Source organism: Hydra vulgaris, chromosome 14 (assembly GCF_038396675.1).
Source record: "Hydra vulgaris chromosome 14, alternate assembly HydraT2T_AEP".
In the NCBI taxonomy this organism is placed as follows: Eukaryota; Metazoa; Cnidaria; class Hydrozoa; order Anthoathecata; family Hydridae; genus Hydra; species Hydra vulgaris.
In genome coordinates this window covers 38,757,527-38,775,972 of record NC_088933.1, presented here as the reverse complement: position 1 = coordinate 38,775,972, position 18,446 = coordinate 38,757,527, and the positions used below count along the sequence as shown (strand labels likewise).

The window sequence follows — 18,446 nt, the reverse complement described above, 5'->3', positions numbered from 1 at the left end:
TTACCTGACTTTGCAGCTGTTACAGTGCCTACTACAGTCTACAATGCATCATTTACATCTAATTCTTTGCATTGTTTAACCCCCATTGAACCAAATAGCTCAGCTAAATCATGTGCTGATTCCTTTTCAAATTCTGGTTCTTCATCTCTTGATTCACAACTACTGTTCCCCAAGTTGAGAGATGACCACCTGACTCCAAGAAAAAAAGTCCTTAATCAGAGGTTATCTATATTGGCAAACGAGGTTGCCACAAAAAGGCTAAAACATAAAGAGGATTTGAAAAGTTTGAGAAAAAACTTGATCAAAACCATATAGGCTTAAACAACTTAATCAGACTATTGCTCAAAAAGAAATAACAATTCGTCAACTGCGTGAGAAGTTAAACAAAAATTGTTCTAACTTAAAGTTAAAGCAACTTCAAGATGCTAATCTTTATTTGAAAAAGCAACTAGTGTCAGCCAAGAACCAGTTGTCTTCTCTAACAGCAATATTACAAAAGCAACAATGTTGACAAAAACGCAGAGATTCAAGTTCTGCGGAATGATATGTTGATATTACGGGAGAAATTGGAATCTATACAGCAAATAGAGCAAATCTTAAGACATTCCAAAATTTAAAAGATCTTACTTCTGGAATTTTTTTGGTAAAGACTGTGCTGCTAACATTGTTGTTTAGCTGAACAAACCTGTTACAAGGATGGTTAAGATATATACATATATATATATATATATATATATATATATATATATATATATATATATATATATATATATATATATATATATATATATATACACACACATATTAAAAGCAGTTTTTATCATACTTACTTTATTGCAGTGTAATTTTGTTAGTGTAGTTATTGTATACAAGTTTTAAAAAAGGGAAGTGCTTCAAATTAGCAAAAGACTTCTATACAGAGTTTTTATGTATATACTTTGTATTTTCTTATTTAAAGGTGACCTGAAAGGTTTTGTTACATTTTTGGGTAACAACAAGCTTTCCAGAGGACTACTACAACGCTACAGTTGAAATCGACTACACATCCTTTTTCACACGTGTGGAGTCTTAATTCATTACTACGCTTTGTTGAGAACTTTCCTGCATTCTGGTGTGTTTTCATGTGAAGGACTAAGAAATAGCTTTGACTATTTTTCTTGTGTTGAAGTGGTTAAAGAAGTTTGCAACATTCTTGTTGAAAGCCAGAAGAATGCTCTTTCTTTTTTGAACAACAGACTTTTTTGGTGGTTGTATTATTGATCTGGTGTTTGATTCTATTGTTAACTCCAAGGACTGATGAAATGAGAGAGGCATTAGCCTGATGTTTGAGTGCTGCTGTTAATGTCATTGACCAGCAATACCAGCAACTGTTTAACCTGAATACAACTGATAAACTTAAAGCCCAGACATTATCAGCACGACTTCACAACATTAATTCAGAAGAACTTATAAGTATGTTTAGTGCTGCAAAGCAAAAAGCTTCAAATGGTACACTTTGTTTCTTATCAGCAAAACTGCATGCATGCAAAAATAAAAACACTGATTTCCTCTATGAAAAACCTAATGATGTTCAAAATAAGTTGATATTATGGGCCATCTCCACTGCTAGAAAAAAGAGATTTGCAAACATACAAAAACATGAGGAATTGAAGATAGAACTGATTAAACAAATGGCTGCCAAACTTCAAAAAAAGGAGAAAAAAGAAAGAAAAAATTTTGAAAGGATTTTAAAAAATTGTGTTACATTAGATTCATTTTATTTAGGTATCATAGCAAAGTTTTGATTCAGAACACAGAGCTTTAGTGAGATGATAAAAGATCAATGCTTTAACGAGATGATACGCATCTTTGGACTTCTTTCTATTAGGCAGCTAAACTCTTCAAAAAAGAAAACAACTTATTTCATAGCCACAATTCTCTTAAGAATATTTTTAGGCAAATAAATGATTACATATTCAAGATATTAGGTTTATTTGGGGTAATAAGTAGTTAAATTAGGCAGCCGTGGTGTAGTGGTTAGAGTTCTGGCTTCAGAACTGGAGGTACATGGTAGGAAGTCGGCTCTGGCCTTATATATACATGGTTGATATGAAATAAGGCACGAAATTTCAAAAAAATATGAGTTTTTATCTTAATACTTACAAAATGAGGGGGGAGGTTAATCTTCCCCAGTTGCCCTTTATGAAATTTTGATACGTCTTCACTGTATCTCTGAAAACTTTTATTTGGTACCAATTTGCGTGTACTTAGATAAACAAAAATAACAATAGGACAGTGACTATTTTAAATAACTAATAAGATTTTTCATCATATTAAAAATTAATAAACTTTTTATGCTAAAATGTAAAAACGATTTCTTTACCGATTTTCTTTTAACAACTTATGGTAAAAATATTCAATAAAACTTGAACAATCTTGAAAAATCTAATATAAAATACACGGTTGACTCGTATTTCATATACGCAAACTTATTAAGTAAAAAATGTAACTCGCAATATTGTGTATTAAATAAAAAGTTGTAAAAGTTGTAAGTAAATAAAAAAATGTGATTACCACGAGCATTTCGTTCTATTGAGACAAGAATTATAGTAAAAGAAAACAAATTGCAGCAAGGCTTTTACAAGCTTCATTTATAAGCTATTTACATGAGTTTGTTGGGAGAAATTCAGTCACAAACAAAAATATAACTTTTAGTGATTTCATTAAACTTTTCAAATCAATTTATCAGGTTTGAATATAATAAAAAGAAAAGATAAAAGTTTCAAAATATTTTTAAAAAACGGATTTTTATTTTTGGAAATTGTAATTAAACAACATTTTAAAGAATGCCAAGGCCAAGGACCGAAATTTGGAATCACTTTGATGAAGAGGCCAGTACTACGCCTGATGAAGAGCGGCTTGTTACTGCAAAATGCAAGTATTGTTTTGCAATTTGCAAGTTGACGGACAGAAACATATCTGGCATGAGATCACATTTGACAAGGAAGCATCCTGTTCAGTTTGCAGCCCTTGAAAAAAAGCGCCATGTTCCTTTTGATGAGTTAGAACAGGTGCAATAAAGTTTAGAAACGTTTTTACTTTTTTAATTTAAATATTAACTTTTATTTTTATATGTATTAGTTATTAGTACTATTACAATACCAAGATTTAATAAGATATAACGATAAATATCAATAACTTTCAATAAATGCTGATGAATGTTTCAATATAAGTTGTTTTAACAGGTTTCATACTAATTTTTAGACCTACAATGAAGACGAGGCTTATGAGCAGGTCCGAGATGATAAGACCCCATTAGTGTTGGGCAGTAAAGTTAAACAAGGAAGACTTTCCGGACCATCAGCAGAAAAGGTTCAAAATCTAAAGCATTGGGTAAAATACAAGCCACTAGATCGTGAACAGTTTAGAGGAGACATTGAAATTGTGAAGTTTTTGGCCCATTTAAATTTGCCATTCTCTTTGGGTGAACATGAAGCTTTTAAAGATTTTGTTCACTACTGGAACCCAAAAATGAATGTGAAGGCTGCAACAAAATACTCCCGGCTCAAGTATACAAAATTTTAATTGTTTTAAATAATTTTTATTTTGGGGTGAAAGTTTATTTAAAACAATTAAAATTTTATTTGGGAGTCAATCAAATGGGAGTTCCAAGAGAACTAAATTTTTTAAAAAGCTACTTTTTTAAGACCAATCCACACCAATTTTTTTTTTGGTTTTCTTAGTAGGTAACCAAATTGATTTATAACGAGAAATACCAATAATAACTAATTTTTTATTTTAATTTTAGTTGTTGTACGAAAATGTGAAAATCTGTGTGGATGATATTCTAAAGGAGGAATTGCCAAAGACCGCTGGATTTGCAATCTCAACTGACCTCTGGCAAAGCATAAACAATGATGCATACCAAGCTAGTACATTGCACTCCGTGAGTGAAGACTTCCGGTTAAAGATGTTTGTGATTGGAGTTTTTCCGTTTTCCGGACAACATACAGCTGAAGCCATTGCTCTTTGTCTGGATAAGTATGTTTTAGTATTTTATTTTTATTTGGTTAAAATTTGTGTAAATTAAGTTAACCGTTTGAATTATTTAGATAATTATTTACAAAAAAGCAAAACCCGCCATTTAGTTTAAAATTAATGGCACAAATTATTACTTTTATTAATATCTAAAATAATAACAAAAGCATTAGTTTGTATTTTGAAATATCAAAAAGCAAACAACTAATTTTACTTTGCTTTTCAGGAATGTCTCAGAGTTGGCCGGAAATAATGGAGTTTCGTCCGTTGTGTGTGTCCATGATTCAGCCGCTAATATGAAGGCGGCAATTAACAAGTGCAATTTTGTAGATGCATCTCTTTATGTGCTGATCATCTTTTGAATTTGGCAGTTGAAGCAACTGTCAAAGAAACAAAAGGTTTTGGCAGTTTGGATCTTCACGAAGCAATCCAAAGAGCAACTGAATTAAGTTCAAGATGTCACAAGTCATCTTGTCTGAGCAAAGAAATAAAAAAGAGGTAACTAGTTTTTAGTTTAACATCCTTTTTAGCTTTTATAGCAATTTAGTTTATAGTTTAATACAATACAAGCGCAATATAAACTTCTCAGTGCACTTTGTGTGACAAAATTTTTCTAATGATAGCTATCATTAATAACTGATAAAATGTTAACACTTAAAAAGTAAAAACATACAACATAGTTAATATTAGTTTTTAATAATAGTAAATAGTAATAATCACCTTTTATGTTATGTTTTTTATAATTCTATTTTAATTTTTAGCTAAAGCTGTTGCTTGATGACAGAGATGTTGTTAGCAAGGATAAGTTTAAACTTGTGAAAACCATCACTCAATTTTTACAATGCTTTCCAACATCACATCAATTCAACTTTTGTGATGTTGGAAAGCATTGTAAAAATGCGTCGTATCCTCAGCTCCATTAGAGACATTTCTGGGAAAGATGACACCAACAGCACAAATGTTTCACCATAAATTGGTGGAAAACTTGGATGTTTGTTTTCCGGACACTGGTTGTCAAAACCTTTTTTACTCTGTTGCCAACTTGCTTAACCCCTTGTACAAGGGAAGAGCTCTGAAAAAACTGGGTGGATTTGATGAAGCCTATGAGGCACTGATTACTCAATCCAATGCTTATCAGGAATGGATTGCTGCAACAAGATTATTTAATGAACGGTTGCATGCTGAAATCCAAGGTCATGTTTCAGAAGATGATCCTGGTCCTGCTCCACCTGCAAAGTTGGACATGGTCACTGAATGGGAAATATTTCAAAAACTCCCAGGGGTTGTTGGTGTGGACGTGCTGGAATTATGGAGAGCAAGTATGTACAAATTTCCTCTCCTTGCTCAAGCTGCTAAAAAATGGCTATGTGTATCTGCTTCCTCAGCATCTTCAGAAAGAGTCTTTAGTACCGGTGGTGGAATCGTCTCTTATAAAAGAACAAAATTGCAGCCTGAACAAGTTGAAAAATTGTTGTACATTTAGCAAAACTACCCTAAGATCCAGATCAAAGGATGGTTTCTAACCAGTCAAGATGAAAAAGAAGAGTTGTTTCTACCAATGACTTTGAGAATTCAGCTGCTTTAAGTCAAGGACCTTCTACTTCTACTCCTACATCAGCAGTTGAAATGGATGAGAAACTTAAATTGGTTCATTGCCTAAGTGGCGTCATTGGTCTATTTCACAGCTTAGAGTTTATAAAATTTGCCATATAGTCATTTAATGATTTAAATAAACTTTGTCTTTAAGATTAAATTTTAATATTTTTCTAATATTAAGTGACAAGCACAAACCTTAAAATTTTAAACATGTCAAGCCAACAATTTATCAAGTAAAACATTGTTAATTTTTGTTTTTAGTTGTTTTTTGCTTCAGCTTAAGTCTTAAATAAATTTAAAAATCAAAATTACAAATAAAGTTTTGTTTATTTCTTTTTTTACATTAAATAGTGCACTTGTCAGTAAGTTTAATAAAGTTATTCAGGTTTTTAAAAAAATTATTTTTTAGTCGGAAAAAGTAATACCGCAATGAACCGATAAGTATCGTTATCGTTTGAGTTTCGATATGAGTTACGATATTTATGGTAATTGAACGATAAATATCGTAATGAATCGATAAATATCGAAACTTTATCGTGCAAGTTTTTTGGTTACGATATTATCGTAATGTAAAAAAACTTACGATACGCACATTCCGATATCTTATCGTATCGTAGTATGAAAAGTTTCGAGACGCAGACCCTTAATAATTAGCTGTATCCCTAGTGTTTTCTGCCGAAATGCAAGACTAACGCGTGCAGTTTTACATTCCTTGTTTATGGCTTCAATTGGACTTTCAGACAAAAAACCGATTGGAGGATACTTAAAATGTCCAATAAAAGAAGTACCATGAATTATCATTTTATGTACAGATTGTGACATAATCAAAAAATGTTTTATCTTTAGCAAGAAACAACTTTTTTTTTCCACAAATTTTGTATATAAATTAAATAAAAAGCAAAACTTTCAAAAACGTTAAAACTCACTGTGTAACTAGCATAAAGTGATAAAAACATGGAATGCAAAAATATAGTACATGCAAATACATTTTTACTTGTGAAAATATGCCTTGAAAATGCCATGTGAAAATATACTTTTGAGGAATATCATCAAACTAAAGTTTGCTGATATTGAAAGTAAATAAGATTGAAAGTAATAAAGATTTTATGAAAAGCCCGTGTTTTTTTACCCCTGAAAATCCTGCACTTAAAATGCTAAATTTAAAAAAATTTGGAATAAACATTTCTTTATTAATTAATGCTAACTTGTTTCGGTTAAAAAGTATTTAAAATATTAAAATTAAAGATGATCGAAAATAATATATTTTTCGGAAACGTAAGCAAAATCCAAAATCCTTCCGCTTTGCGACGCATAGTGCGCTTCACTATGCGTCGCAAAGCGGAAGGATTTTGGATTTTGGAAGGAAAAAAAAGTTATGTGATAGTTCTAAGTAATTAGTAATAGATTAGGTCAGTAGTGACCTCCCCTACCTCCCCTAGATTAGATTAGTTGTAAAAATATTAAGTTAACAGCAATGTAAAACTTGTAAAAATATTATTTTTACAAGTTTACAAGTTAACTTGCTATTTGTGGGCCGGGCGCAGCTGCACCCATACGCCCGGTTTAATCCGGCATTACATGCACCATATGCTAAGTTTATTTTTGAATGAAGGTTAAACAAAAAGCATCGAGAGTCAAAGTCAAATAACTAATAAGCCTAAATTTAATACAGCATGTTATTTGAAAAAGAAGTAATTTAAATACGCGCTTGCCTTAGAAGCTAGAGATCCGTGGTTCAACGCCACCTCTGGACAAGTTTTGAAGCATCGGTAAGGAAGAAGGCGTGAACTTCTTTTCAAATGCTCTTCCGTGGTGCTCTGTGATAAAACCGTAAAAACTTCTTTGAACACCTAAAAAATTAAAGAAAAAATTGGGTGTTTAAAATTGGTATGGAGTTTAAATAAAATTTGAAAATGCGATTTTTCGCCTCTTAAAAATGACCTCCTTCCATCCTTTCTTAATGGTCTGCATTCACCAAACCAAAAAACCTGAAAAATCATCACCCCTCTTCTTACTAGATAGTATGGATCCGCCCCTAGCTTAGCTCTACAAAACATTACATGATAATAAAGATAGATTGTCAGTGAATCATTGATCCTTTTACCGACAAACATGATTAAATCTAGTTTGAACTTGAAAATTCAAACTAGATTTGGGCAGAAAATTTTTAAAGAAAATATTACTTCACAGGAAAAGGTTTAAATATTACCGAGTCCTTGAAAATCAGCCAAATTTTTTTGGATTTTGACTCACAACGCGCTGGCTAGCCCTAACGTACTTAATGCAAATTGCGGCATATTTTGCAACACAGCAATAACTCACGTGTTATTCTACCCATGTGCGTAATTTGTGCATTATTATATAACATATAATATAATATATTATATAACATATAATTAAACTTTTTATGGTATATAATATTTATATTATAGCAGGTTCTTAGTCTTGGACTCTCATTAAAGTTTTTCTTGTCTTTTGTCGTGCTTTTTAACACTAAATTTAAAGGTACTGCAATATTGATATATTTCAAGTTTTATTTATTACAAATTAATTTAAAAATAATTAGTTTTTTTATATTTAAATAGTTATTCCTAAATGATGTATTTATGTATTAATGATAAATATAACAAAAAATCTTACAAAAAACATAGCGAGAAAATTTTAGAAAAAAAAATTTTAGAAAAAAAAGAAGAAAAAAAAAAAGATGAAAAGGAATATATTGTTGGGCTAAACCCATTACCACATACCTCAAAAAATACAATTTTGTGGTTTCAATACTTCTGAATTGTAATTTATCATGCATATGTATCTTCTGTTAAAGCTAAAAAATTTAAAGAATTAGAAAAAATAGTAATTCTGAGTTGTATTGAATTTTGAATTTTTATAATTGTGAATAAATAAATGCTAGATATAATGCTAAATATAAATAAATGAGTCTTTAATCATAGCATCAGTTCAGTTTTTGGCTTCACCTGAGAGCCCAAATTTTTTGAAGTATGTGGTAATGATTTTAGACCAACAATATTATTTGCCTTTGAATCTTTTTCAGCAATTTTTTGTTGTTATTTCAGCTCAAGATGTCATGTTTTCTTATCGAAACCTTGATGGAAATAGTCAACTTAAGAAACTTCTGGGTTATACTTCTGAAGATTAGAATCAATTTATTTAATGATACATTGCAAGATATTGCAATAGGTCATATAGTCTTTTGATTTAATAATTAATTATATTAAGTAATATATAATTTAGTCTTGTCACCTCATTTAACATAAGTTTTCTTATGTGATTTAAATCATTAAGCACAAATTTGCGTTAAATAAGATCACAGACAATGACCAAAAAAATGACAACTGTCTAGAAATTCAAACAACTTTTAGTTACAATTTTTTTTGTAAAAAGAGGTGATAGACTTTTTTAAGTTTAATAATCTATGTTTCATTTGAATTTCATTATGTTTAATTTGAATTTCATCTTTTTTTTGAATTGGTTTTGAATTTCATATTTTTTTCAAAGTTAATTTTTCCTTATGAACTTTATTAAACAAAATATTAGAAATATAAAAGTTAAAAGAATAAGATAAAAATGAAAAGGTATAAAAGATATAAATATATTTTTAGAAAGTTTATTGAGAAAATTAAGTACTTGTAGTAAATTATTGAGAAAATTAATTAGTAAAGTATTGAGAAAATTAATTAGTAAAGTATTGAGAAAATTAATTAGTAAAGTATTGAGAAAATTAATTAGTAAAGTATTGAGAAAATTAATTAGTAAATTATTGAGAAAATTAATTAGTAAATTATTGAGAAAATTAATTAGTAAAGTATTGAGAAAATTAATTAGTAAAGTATTGAGAAAATTAATTAGTAAAGTATTGAGAAAATTAAGTACTTGTAGTAATACGGTTGTAAATGCAAAGTATCATGGATATTTTTTGAATTTATTTTTAAAATGTAAATTTGTGATTTTTTAAAATTGTTTTTATTTAATTTACCACAGATTACAGATGTTAAATGTCAAGGAAAGAAAAAAAAGCTATTAGTTCTCATGATGGAAGACCACCACAATTAACTTTAGGTGACTTTATGTTTATTAAAAGATCAAAAAAACAGTCTATTGATAGCATACCAAATGTACCAAATAGTACATTAAATAGCACAGGTGAAGCTCAAAATGAGAGTATTGAAAATTTTAATGTAACAGCTTCTACTGCAACTGTTAACCAGTGCAATAGTGTTCTTAATACATGCAAGCTTTCTAAAGATGAAGATAGTCTTATAAAAGTAAATCATTATGAAAAAAATCAATGCAACTTTTTTGTTAGTCAAACAAAAAAAGGAGGAGCACCTATAGAAGTTCAAAACCGTGCAAGTGGTAAAAAAGTAACTTTAATTGAAAATGTTTATGGAGATGCAAACAGTTTGCTAAATGATTTGAAAACAAAGTTTGGCACAGGTGGTCTATGCCGTGCTAATGTAATTGAATTGCAAGGAGATTTTAAAGATAAAGTTATAAAATACTTGACTGAAAATAAAAGCTTCAAGCCATATGGAAGCAAGAAATAATGTTTAAAGTACTTAAATAAATTTTTATGTATTTTCTTATGTTATGCGCAAATATTTATTAGTTTAAAAAATTATTTAAATTTCAAATTTTTGTCTCACTGTCTAGTCTAGTTTTATTTGGTATAAAAATGTTCTCCCAGACTTAATTCTCTGTCAATTACAGTAAAAAAAAGTGACATTTAGTTTTTTCGGCATTAAAGAAAATGGCTCTTAGAGTCCAATGATAAGATTGAGCAAATTAAGATTAAAATTCTGGTTGCAGATGTATTAAAACAGCATTTTTCTAACATGTATATGGGAAGAGGGGTAGCGTGATCCAGGGTTTTCAGGGGTGTACTAATGAGATGTATTAGAAAACTTTTTATTTTTTTTTGTTGAAATAGTTACTAGCGCTAAATTGAAGTTATTGATTATGAAAAGAAAAACAAAGGAAACAAATGTTAAAGCCAAGCAAAACAATGAACCAGAAGATTCACGAAGAAGATCATCAAGGAAGATAGTGAATTATGCAGAAAACAATGAAGAAGAAAGTTCTGAATCTGATTTTGAGCCAGTAAGTAAAAAAATAAAGGCTACTAATACAAAACCTCAACGAAAGAATAACACAGCGACTATAAAACCTGCTTCAGAACCTTCAGCTAATGTTCAAGTTTTAAATATAACTAACTTACATACTGCTGTTAACCTTTCAGAGGATGAAAGTTCTTCAGATGATGATGTCCCACTTTCAGCAGTCAAATCTTGTATCCTCCCAAAAATGAATGAGGCAAATAAATCTTGTATCCTCCAAAATGTGAATGAGGCAAATAAATTTGAAGCTGTGAATAGTGCATTCTTTATAGAACCAAAAATAGAAATAAAAAATGGAATAAAAGAAACTCTTGAAGATAATAAGGTTTTGGATGATAAAAAAAATTCTTCAATCACTAAAAAGTCTGACAGTTTAAAAAATAACAAAACAAAAAAATCTATACCTATAGAGTCAATAGAATCAAAAAATGTTCTAAAAACAGAAAACAACAACACCAAAGTATTAAGAGCTCGTAAAGAAAATAAAGTTTTAAAAATAGAAACTAGTAAGTCATCAATTGAGAAAAATAAAAGTAAAGTAAGCACTAGCTTGAATGAAATAAACTCTGTGAACAAAAATAGTTCAAAAGCGAATAATATGAAGTTTCAGAGTGATACATCAAGCTTAGGTGATAGTGAAGAAGAAGATTGGGAAGAAGTAGAGGGTAAGAATGTTTAACTTTCATGATCATTTAACTTTGACAATTTGTAATGCAAACACAACATACACTTTTGTTTTATTTTAAAGAGATTGAAGTAAAGTCCAAATCAAAGAAAATGAAAAAGGAAGAAATAAAAGAAGATAACATAAAGTTAAATGATCTTGAGATAAGCGTAGGAGTCTCTTCTATCCATAAAAAGTAATTTTTTTTGTGTGGCATTTTTTAGTATGATATTAAATTAAAGTTCATAATTTGTTATATATTTAAATTATTAAAATAATTAAATTAAAGTTTGTAATAATCTTATATTTAAAATCATAGCAATGCAGTTAAAATAAAGATTTCAATGCGATTTTCAATGCATTATATATAGTTAAAATAAAAATTTCAATGCAATTTTCAAAATTTACTTTGAAAATAATTTAAAATAAGTGTTTAAAAAAAAAATTGAAATTAAAAAGAGACAAACAATTAAATAGTTATTTAAATATTAAAGTGTAATATGAAATGTTGCTTATTTATTTTATATAAATTAAATAAATATTATTTATATAAAATCAATAAATTATTAGTTATAAATTAAATAAATATCGTTTTCAGTTTAAAGATAAAATTTAAATAAAAAATGAAAAGCATAAGCAACATTTTGTTAAATTTCCTTTCAATTTCTTTTTCAGGAAGTTAACAAGACAAGAGAAATATCATAACTGGGTGAGACAGTTAATTGGTCGCTTTCAACGAGAGTTGCAGCAACATATTCATAAAGTTCATCTATTATGTTTGTTTGCTTGTGAAATAAAAAGAAACATGGTTTGCAATATAAAATCTGTGCAAGTGAGATTTATTAGATTAAGTTATTTGAACATGTTTTATATTATATACACCATTTGTTTTTTTTGTTTTTTTTTTATATCTTCCTGTCTTACTCTATTTGATAGTTTTTGTCTTTACTCAATAAAACTTCTTCTAAAACCTTCTTTTACTTTTACTTATTATTATTAATCTTATTTTTTTAACTATTGCTATTATCAGTTGTATTCTTTTATTATTTTTTTATATTAATTTTTAACTGTTATTATTATTATTATTATGTTATACAAAACATTATGTTTAATGCTTGTATCTGAAAAAAATACCTATTTTTGTTTATTGTTGTTACTTTTGTTGCTGTTGTTGTTCTTATTTACTCATACTATGGTTTTTCATGGTATATTTGATTAATTATGTTATGGTAGGTTGGATTAATTACCTTGATCTTTATAAATTTTGTTTCGTGATAGAACCATTTACAACATTAAAAAATTCATTTAGTACAATTTTCAGAAATTACATTAGAGTTTACAATTATCCTAAGTTTACGATTAAGATCTTTTTCAAGGTTCCTTTTTTTAAAAACAACTTTATATAAAAAAAGTATTAAAATATTTAATTACGCCAGTTGGTGAGCGTTAACAGCAACTCAAAAGTATATTTTTATTTATTTTTGGTTAATATTTTGATTCTCAAAACCTCTTTCTGGTCATTAGAAACAGTTAAGTCAATCCTATTAAAAAACTGCAGGTTTTCCTTTATATAAATAAAAGTACTGCCGCTGCATTTTTTTGTTTTACCCTCCAGTGAAATAACAAAAATTATCGTTATTTTACAGTTATCAAAAGTTTACGAATATTGTAAGTTTATATATATCGAATATATATTGTAGCTTACAATATATTTTTCATATACAAGTATTGTTTTTTTCTGCAGGCCATTTGTTTGTCATTGGTTCCTTTGGAATTTACAAAAATTTTAATACGACAATGGAACATCAATCACTTGCGCAAGTTCATAGACTGGTATCAGAAAGAAATACCTTCTACTGAAGAACTGTTACTTTTTACTGACAAGGTATAAGTGCTTTTTATTTATTTTTAGTCTAGATGAGGCTTCTTTGCTGTGATTGACATTTTGAAGATGCTTATATCAAGGGTGGTGGTGTGGTTAAAGCCAAAATCTTTTTATGCAAATGCTTTACTATACAGCCACTGCACTGATGTACATGGGTGTACACTGGTGGTAATGTATTTTAAAGTTTTCAGTAAAATCTTTCAGTAAAAGTATTTTATTTTGATATTAAGTTGGTGCATTATTTTATATTTTTAAATAAAAATCACTTTTCTCATAATTGGTTTATTGTTGTTGGTTTCTTTCTATAATCTCTACAAGAAACTCAGCTGCATACTGTTTTTTCATATTTACTACATTCAAACATGATTAACATTTCATAATGATTAGCATTATATTAATAAGCATTAATATAAAAAAACATTTTTTAAATATAAATGCTAATTATCAGAAAAGAAATTTGTTGATATGAAATATCTTGTAAACTGATTCATATAACTTTTATTTTTTATTAAAGAAAGTTTTTAAACCAGTTTTAATCCTGTCACCACAAGATTTTACTTCTTTTTTAGGCAACACAAGTATTAAAACACATGCAAAGAGAATATGTAATTTTTTTATTTTTCATTGTATATGCTAAATAAGTAATTATATATTTTTTTACAAATGGTATAAAATTGTTTTTAAAATATTACTTTAAATTTAGATTCTTGTAATCATTTTGCGATCTCTTGGATTTATGTCCCGAATAATTTGTTCTTTACAAGTAAAATAAGTTTTGTTTATTTTTATTTTAATATTTAGTTCAAAGATTTTCTCCTTGTTGTAGTGCAGACTGGTGCAGAGAAAATTGAAAAAGAATTGCAATTCAATTCAGATCTCCTCCTCTCCATGAAATAGTTCATATACTTTTGATCTACCTTCCTATATATATATAATATATATATATATATATATATATATATATATATATATATATATATATATATATATATATATATATAAGGGTGAAATTAAAAAACAGAATTTTTTTAAAATTGCCTTGTAATAGCTCTAAATATATGCTATATAATAAAATATTACTGAATTAACAAAATATATATATATATATATATATATATTCCAATTTTTAAACTTAGGTTACATTTGCAACAACCAATAACTCTAATATATATATATATATATATATATATATATATATATATATATATATATATATATATATATATATATATATATATATATATATATATATATATATATATATATATATATATATATATATATATATATATATATATATATATATATATATATATATATATTAGGGTGCATTGAAAAACAGATTGATTTTAAAATTGCCTTGTAATAGCTCTAAATATATGCTATATAATAAAATATCACTGAATTAACAAAAAATTTCGAAATTAAAATATTTTTAGTTGCCTCTAGTCCTTAAAAAAAATTCTTCAAAAGTAGATCAACCTGGTACTCAAAAGAAGCAAAATTTTATAAAATGTTTGAAAATAATATTTGTTTTATGTAAAAATTATTATTTTGAATTTCATTGCATAATAACTATGGTTTTTTAACTAAAAATAAAAAAAGTGCATTTTTACAGGTTTTTCGATAATATATATTTTTTTTAAAGTTTTTTTATAAAACAATTATTTTTGAACTTTTTATAAAATTTCACTTCTTTTGAGTACCAGATTGATGTACTTTTGAAGAATTTTTTTCCCAGAATATTAGGGGCCCTAAAATGTTCAAGGGACTAGAGGCAACTCTAAAAATATTTTAATTTCAAAATTTTTTGTTAATTCAGTGATATTTTATTATATAGCATATATTTAGAGCTATTACAAGGCAATTTTAAAAAAATTCTGTGTTTTTCAATGCACCCTAATATATGCATATATATATATATATATATATATATATATATATATATATATATATATATATATATATATATATATATATATATATATATATATATGCATATATATATATATATATAATATATATATATATATATATATATATTAGAGTTATTGGTTGTTGCAAATGTAACCTAAGTTTAAAAATTGGAACACGCCATATAGGTATTTTTCGTTTTTGTTTCAGCCTTGCACTCATAAAGTATTTTCATCAAAGTCAGCAATGGTATGTATATTTTGTTAAGAGGTCTGAGGCTATGTTTCTTTAACAAAGGAGAATAGAAAGTTGGGATGGAAAATGTGTACCTCTATATTAAAAAAAGACTTTTCCCCCTGAAATTACAGTTTTCACAGTACAAACTCTGTTGACATTCTAAAATAGAATCTGTTGGTTTGTATTTCGTATCTTATAAAAAGAAAATTAAAATAAGTAACACGTGAATGTATTTTGAAATTTTATAAGTAATAAAATTGTTTTTACTTATTTACTTAACTTATTAATAAAAGCACTTAAAATCCACTTTAATTTTAAAAATATTTTAAAATGTTTTCACCCATAACACCATATACCCATAATATCATCACTTAATTAGTAAAATCCATCTCTAACAGAAATTTAACTGTTTAATAGTATTAATAACTATGTATTATATATATTAGTATTAATAACTATGTATTATATATAATAGTATTAATAACTATGTATTATATATAATAGTATTAATATATATAATTGTATTATATATGTATTTTTGTTTCTGAAATTATTTTAATAACTAGAATACCAATTAGAGATTATGGAGATTATAATCTTCAGGAGTTAATTAGAGATTATGGAGATTTTAATCTTCAGGAGTCAATTTTAATTTGTAGTATCATGTAGTTTCAAATTTATCTTAAAAAAAATTTAAATTTTTGTTTTTGATGTCATTGTACGATAGGGTGCTTGGTACAATAACTTATAAAAATCAGTTTTTTGCAAAGCACATACTCATCCTTATGTTAGATGAAATTTTAATTTGAGTTTCTTTTTTGTGTTTTTGAATTTAAAAATGTTTTTATAGTACAATTGACACTTTTAGTTGCAATATATATATATTATTTGTAACAATAATTTTACAATAACTCCAAATTTTTTTATAGTCAAATATTCTTTTGTCAGAAACCAGTTAAACTTTATTAATGATTAGAGCCTGGAAACCATTCTCTAACCCTGTCACCTAACTCCAAACAAATGAATTTATGTCATCATTTATAATCTAGCAGAGTAGGTTTTTAATCAAAATAACTTCACCTTATATTGTTTAATTTTCAAATAAATTTATAATTTTATTAAAAAATTATTTTTTGTAAAATATTTTATTAAAAATGTAATTCTCATTTGAAGCGGTTCTAAATTTTACAAGTTAGATTTTTGAATGCCTGAATTTGAAAACCAAATAACTGATACCTTTTTTTTAGGAGAAAAAAATTTAACTTGACACCAGTATAAACACTAAAATTTTAAAAATACAATAATTTAATGATTACAATATTGGTATGTTAAAAAAAGTTAGAAAAATAAAGCAAAACAATAAATGATTAAAATACAAAAATGTACAATTTTCCTAGTTACATTATTTCAAAAACATCTTTCTTTGATTAAAAGATAGGAAGTTCTTCCCTATGTATCATTCTTGTTATAACAAATGCATCTCTTCTTTCTTGGCCATAAACAATAGCAGATGCTTCTGTAACAGTCTTGTCGCAACGTTCTTACTGGAGTGTGAATGCTGCAGGAATTTTTAATGGATTTTTAATGAACTTCGAGATCTCCGCTTGTTCCTCTAATTTTTAAAATCTTATCTACATCAAACTTACTTTTAATTTCGTTAGAGCTAATCAATAGTGAAATCTGAATACACTCACTATGGCCCTAACAAGCCCCAATTCATATATATGGTGTGATAATATTAACAACATTGACTGAGAGTGTCTTTAAAAAAAAATTTAAGTTCAAGCAAAATGTGCCTTGGTGTATTTAAAACTTTATTTTGAAATTTAGTAGATAATCCTTTTATGCCTTTCTCATTAAGTTTTGGAAGTTCCTCTCCGTCTTGCAGGGGTGTAAAATTATAATTTATTGTCAATTTATTTACATACAAGATATTCTCAATTGCCAAAGAAAAGTTGTGTTCAGTTGTGTTCATCCTTAAAAAATAAGTTTCATGTTAATTAAACTTTCTAAAACAAATTATCAAGATATTAACGAACAAATTTATAATTTTTATATAATGGCAAAACAAAAAATGTTTTTCGTTAATATATTAATAAATAATTGATTTTTGTAATTTTAATAAACTCAAAACTTATTTTCTAATGTTTATTTATAAAATAAACATAACTTGAATGGTACTTAGGATTCCTTTTAAGATTTTTGCAAACTAATCCTGTAAATCCATCCATGCTGTTCGTTGAACAATCAAGTGATGTAATTAAATGTCTTAGCTTGAGTTCATTTGTACTTTTTATGGGAATTGCCCAATAGCATTTGTCCTTTTCTTTTTTCAAGATAGACATAAATACACCCTGACCATCCTGGGTTGGTATCAGTTGAATCTTACCTAACACTATGCATGATTCAGTAGCATTGTTTTTTTGAAGCAACTCATAGAGTGCCCAAGGTATCTTTGGTGCAGGTTTTTCCAGATAAATTGCATGTGATGTGAGCAAGATAATCTTGCTCACATCACAATCTAGCGTGATGTGAGCAAGATAATGTCCAGTTGGTAACATAAGTTACTTTTATATGCTCCTCTTTAATGGCAGTTTTAATTATTTATTAATCTTTTAAGCAGTTATAATTATTTGCATAGTAAAAGATTTAAAATCTTTAACTATACAAATGATTATAACTGCTGCATCAACATTAGAGTTATTATATCTTATTACAGACTTGGTTTTTCTAAATCCTTGTAAACAGTGATGCCAATTTTCTGAGTTTTTCATGAAGCAACTTGTCGACCAAAGTTTTTGCTTTGTTCTTTAGTTGTGTAGTATATATATTGTATATATCATCGTTGCTGTTTTCTTCTATCAGATCAAAACTAGTTCAGAATTCTAAATTACTTTAAAATGTTATTTCCATAATATATATCATTACTGACCAATATTAAACAATAAAAAGTTAGTTTCAAAGTCTTTTTTAGATTGCAATAAAAAACATTTAGTTTATT

General features: G+C 27.2%; 1 protein-coding gene across 1 annotated transcript in view; it reads left to right on the top strand.

The window, feature by feature from the left end:
- The first annotated feature begins 8,008 nt into the window (after positions 1–8,008).
- Positions 8,009–18,446, top strand: part of LOC100208477 (DNA repair protein complementing XP-C cells homolog) — a 73,733-nt gene continuing 63,295 nt past the window's right edge. The window contains exons 1-9 of the mRNA XM_065818247.1: positions 8,009–8,118; positions 8,685–8,808; positions 9,610–11,410; positions 11,494–11,605; positions 12,085–12,241; positions 13,154–13,294; positions 13,864–13,899; positions 13,998–14,057; positions 15,419–15,457. Of these exons, the coding sequence (XP_065674319.1) occupies positions 10,588–11,410; positions 11,494–11,605; positions 12,085–12,241; positions 13,154–13,294; positions 13,864–13,899; positions 13,998–14,057; positions 15,419–15,457 (1,368 nt within the window). The 5' untranslated portion in view covers positions 8,009–8,118; positions 8,685–8,808; positions 9,610–10,587. The remainder of the gene's footprint in view (positions 8,119–8,684; positions 8,809–9,609; positions 11,411–11,493; positions 11,606–12,084; positions 12,242–13,153; positions 13,295–13,863; positions 13,900–13,997; positions 14,058–15,418; positions 15,458–18,446) is intronic.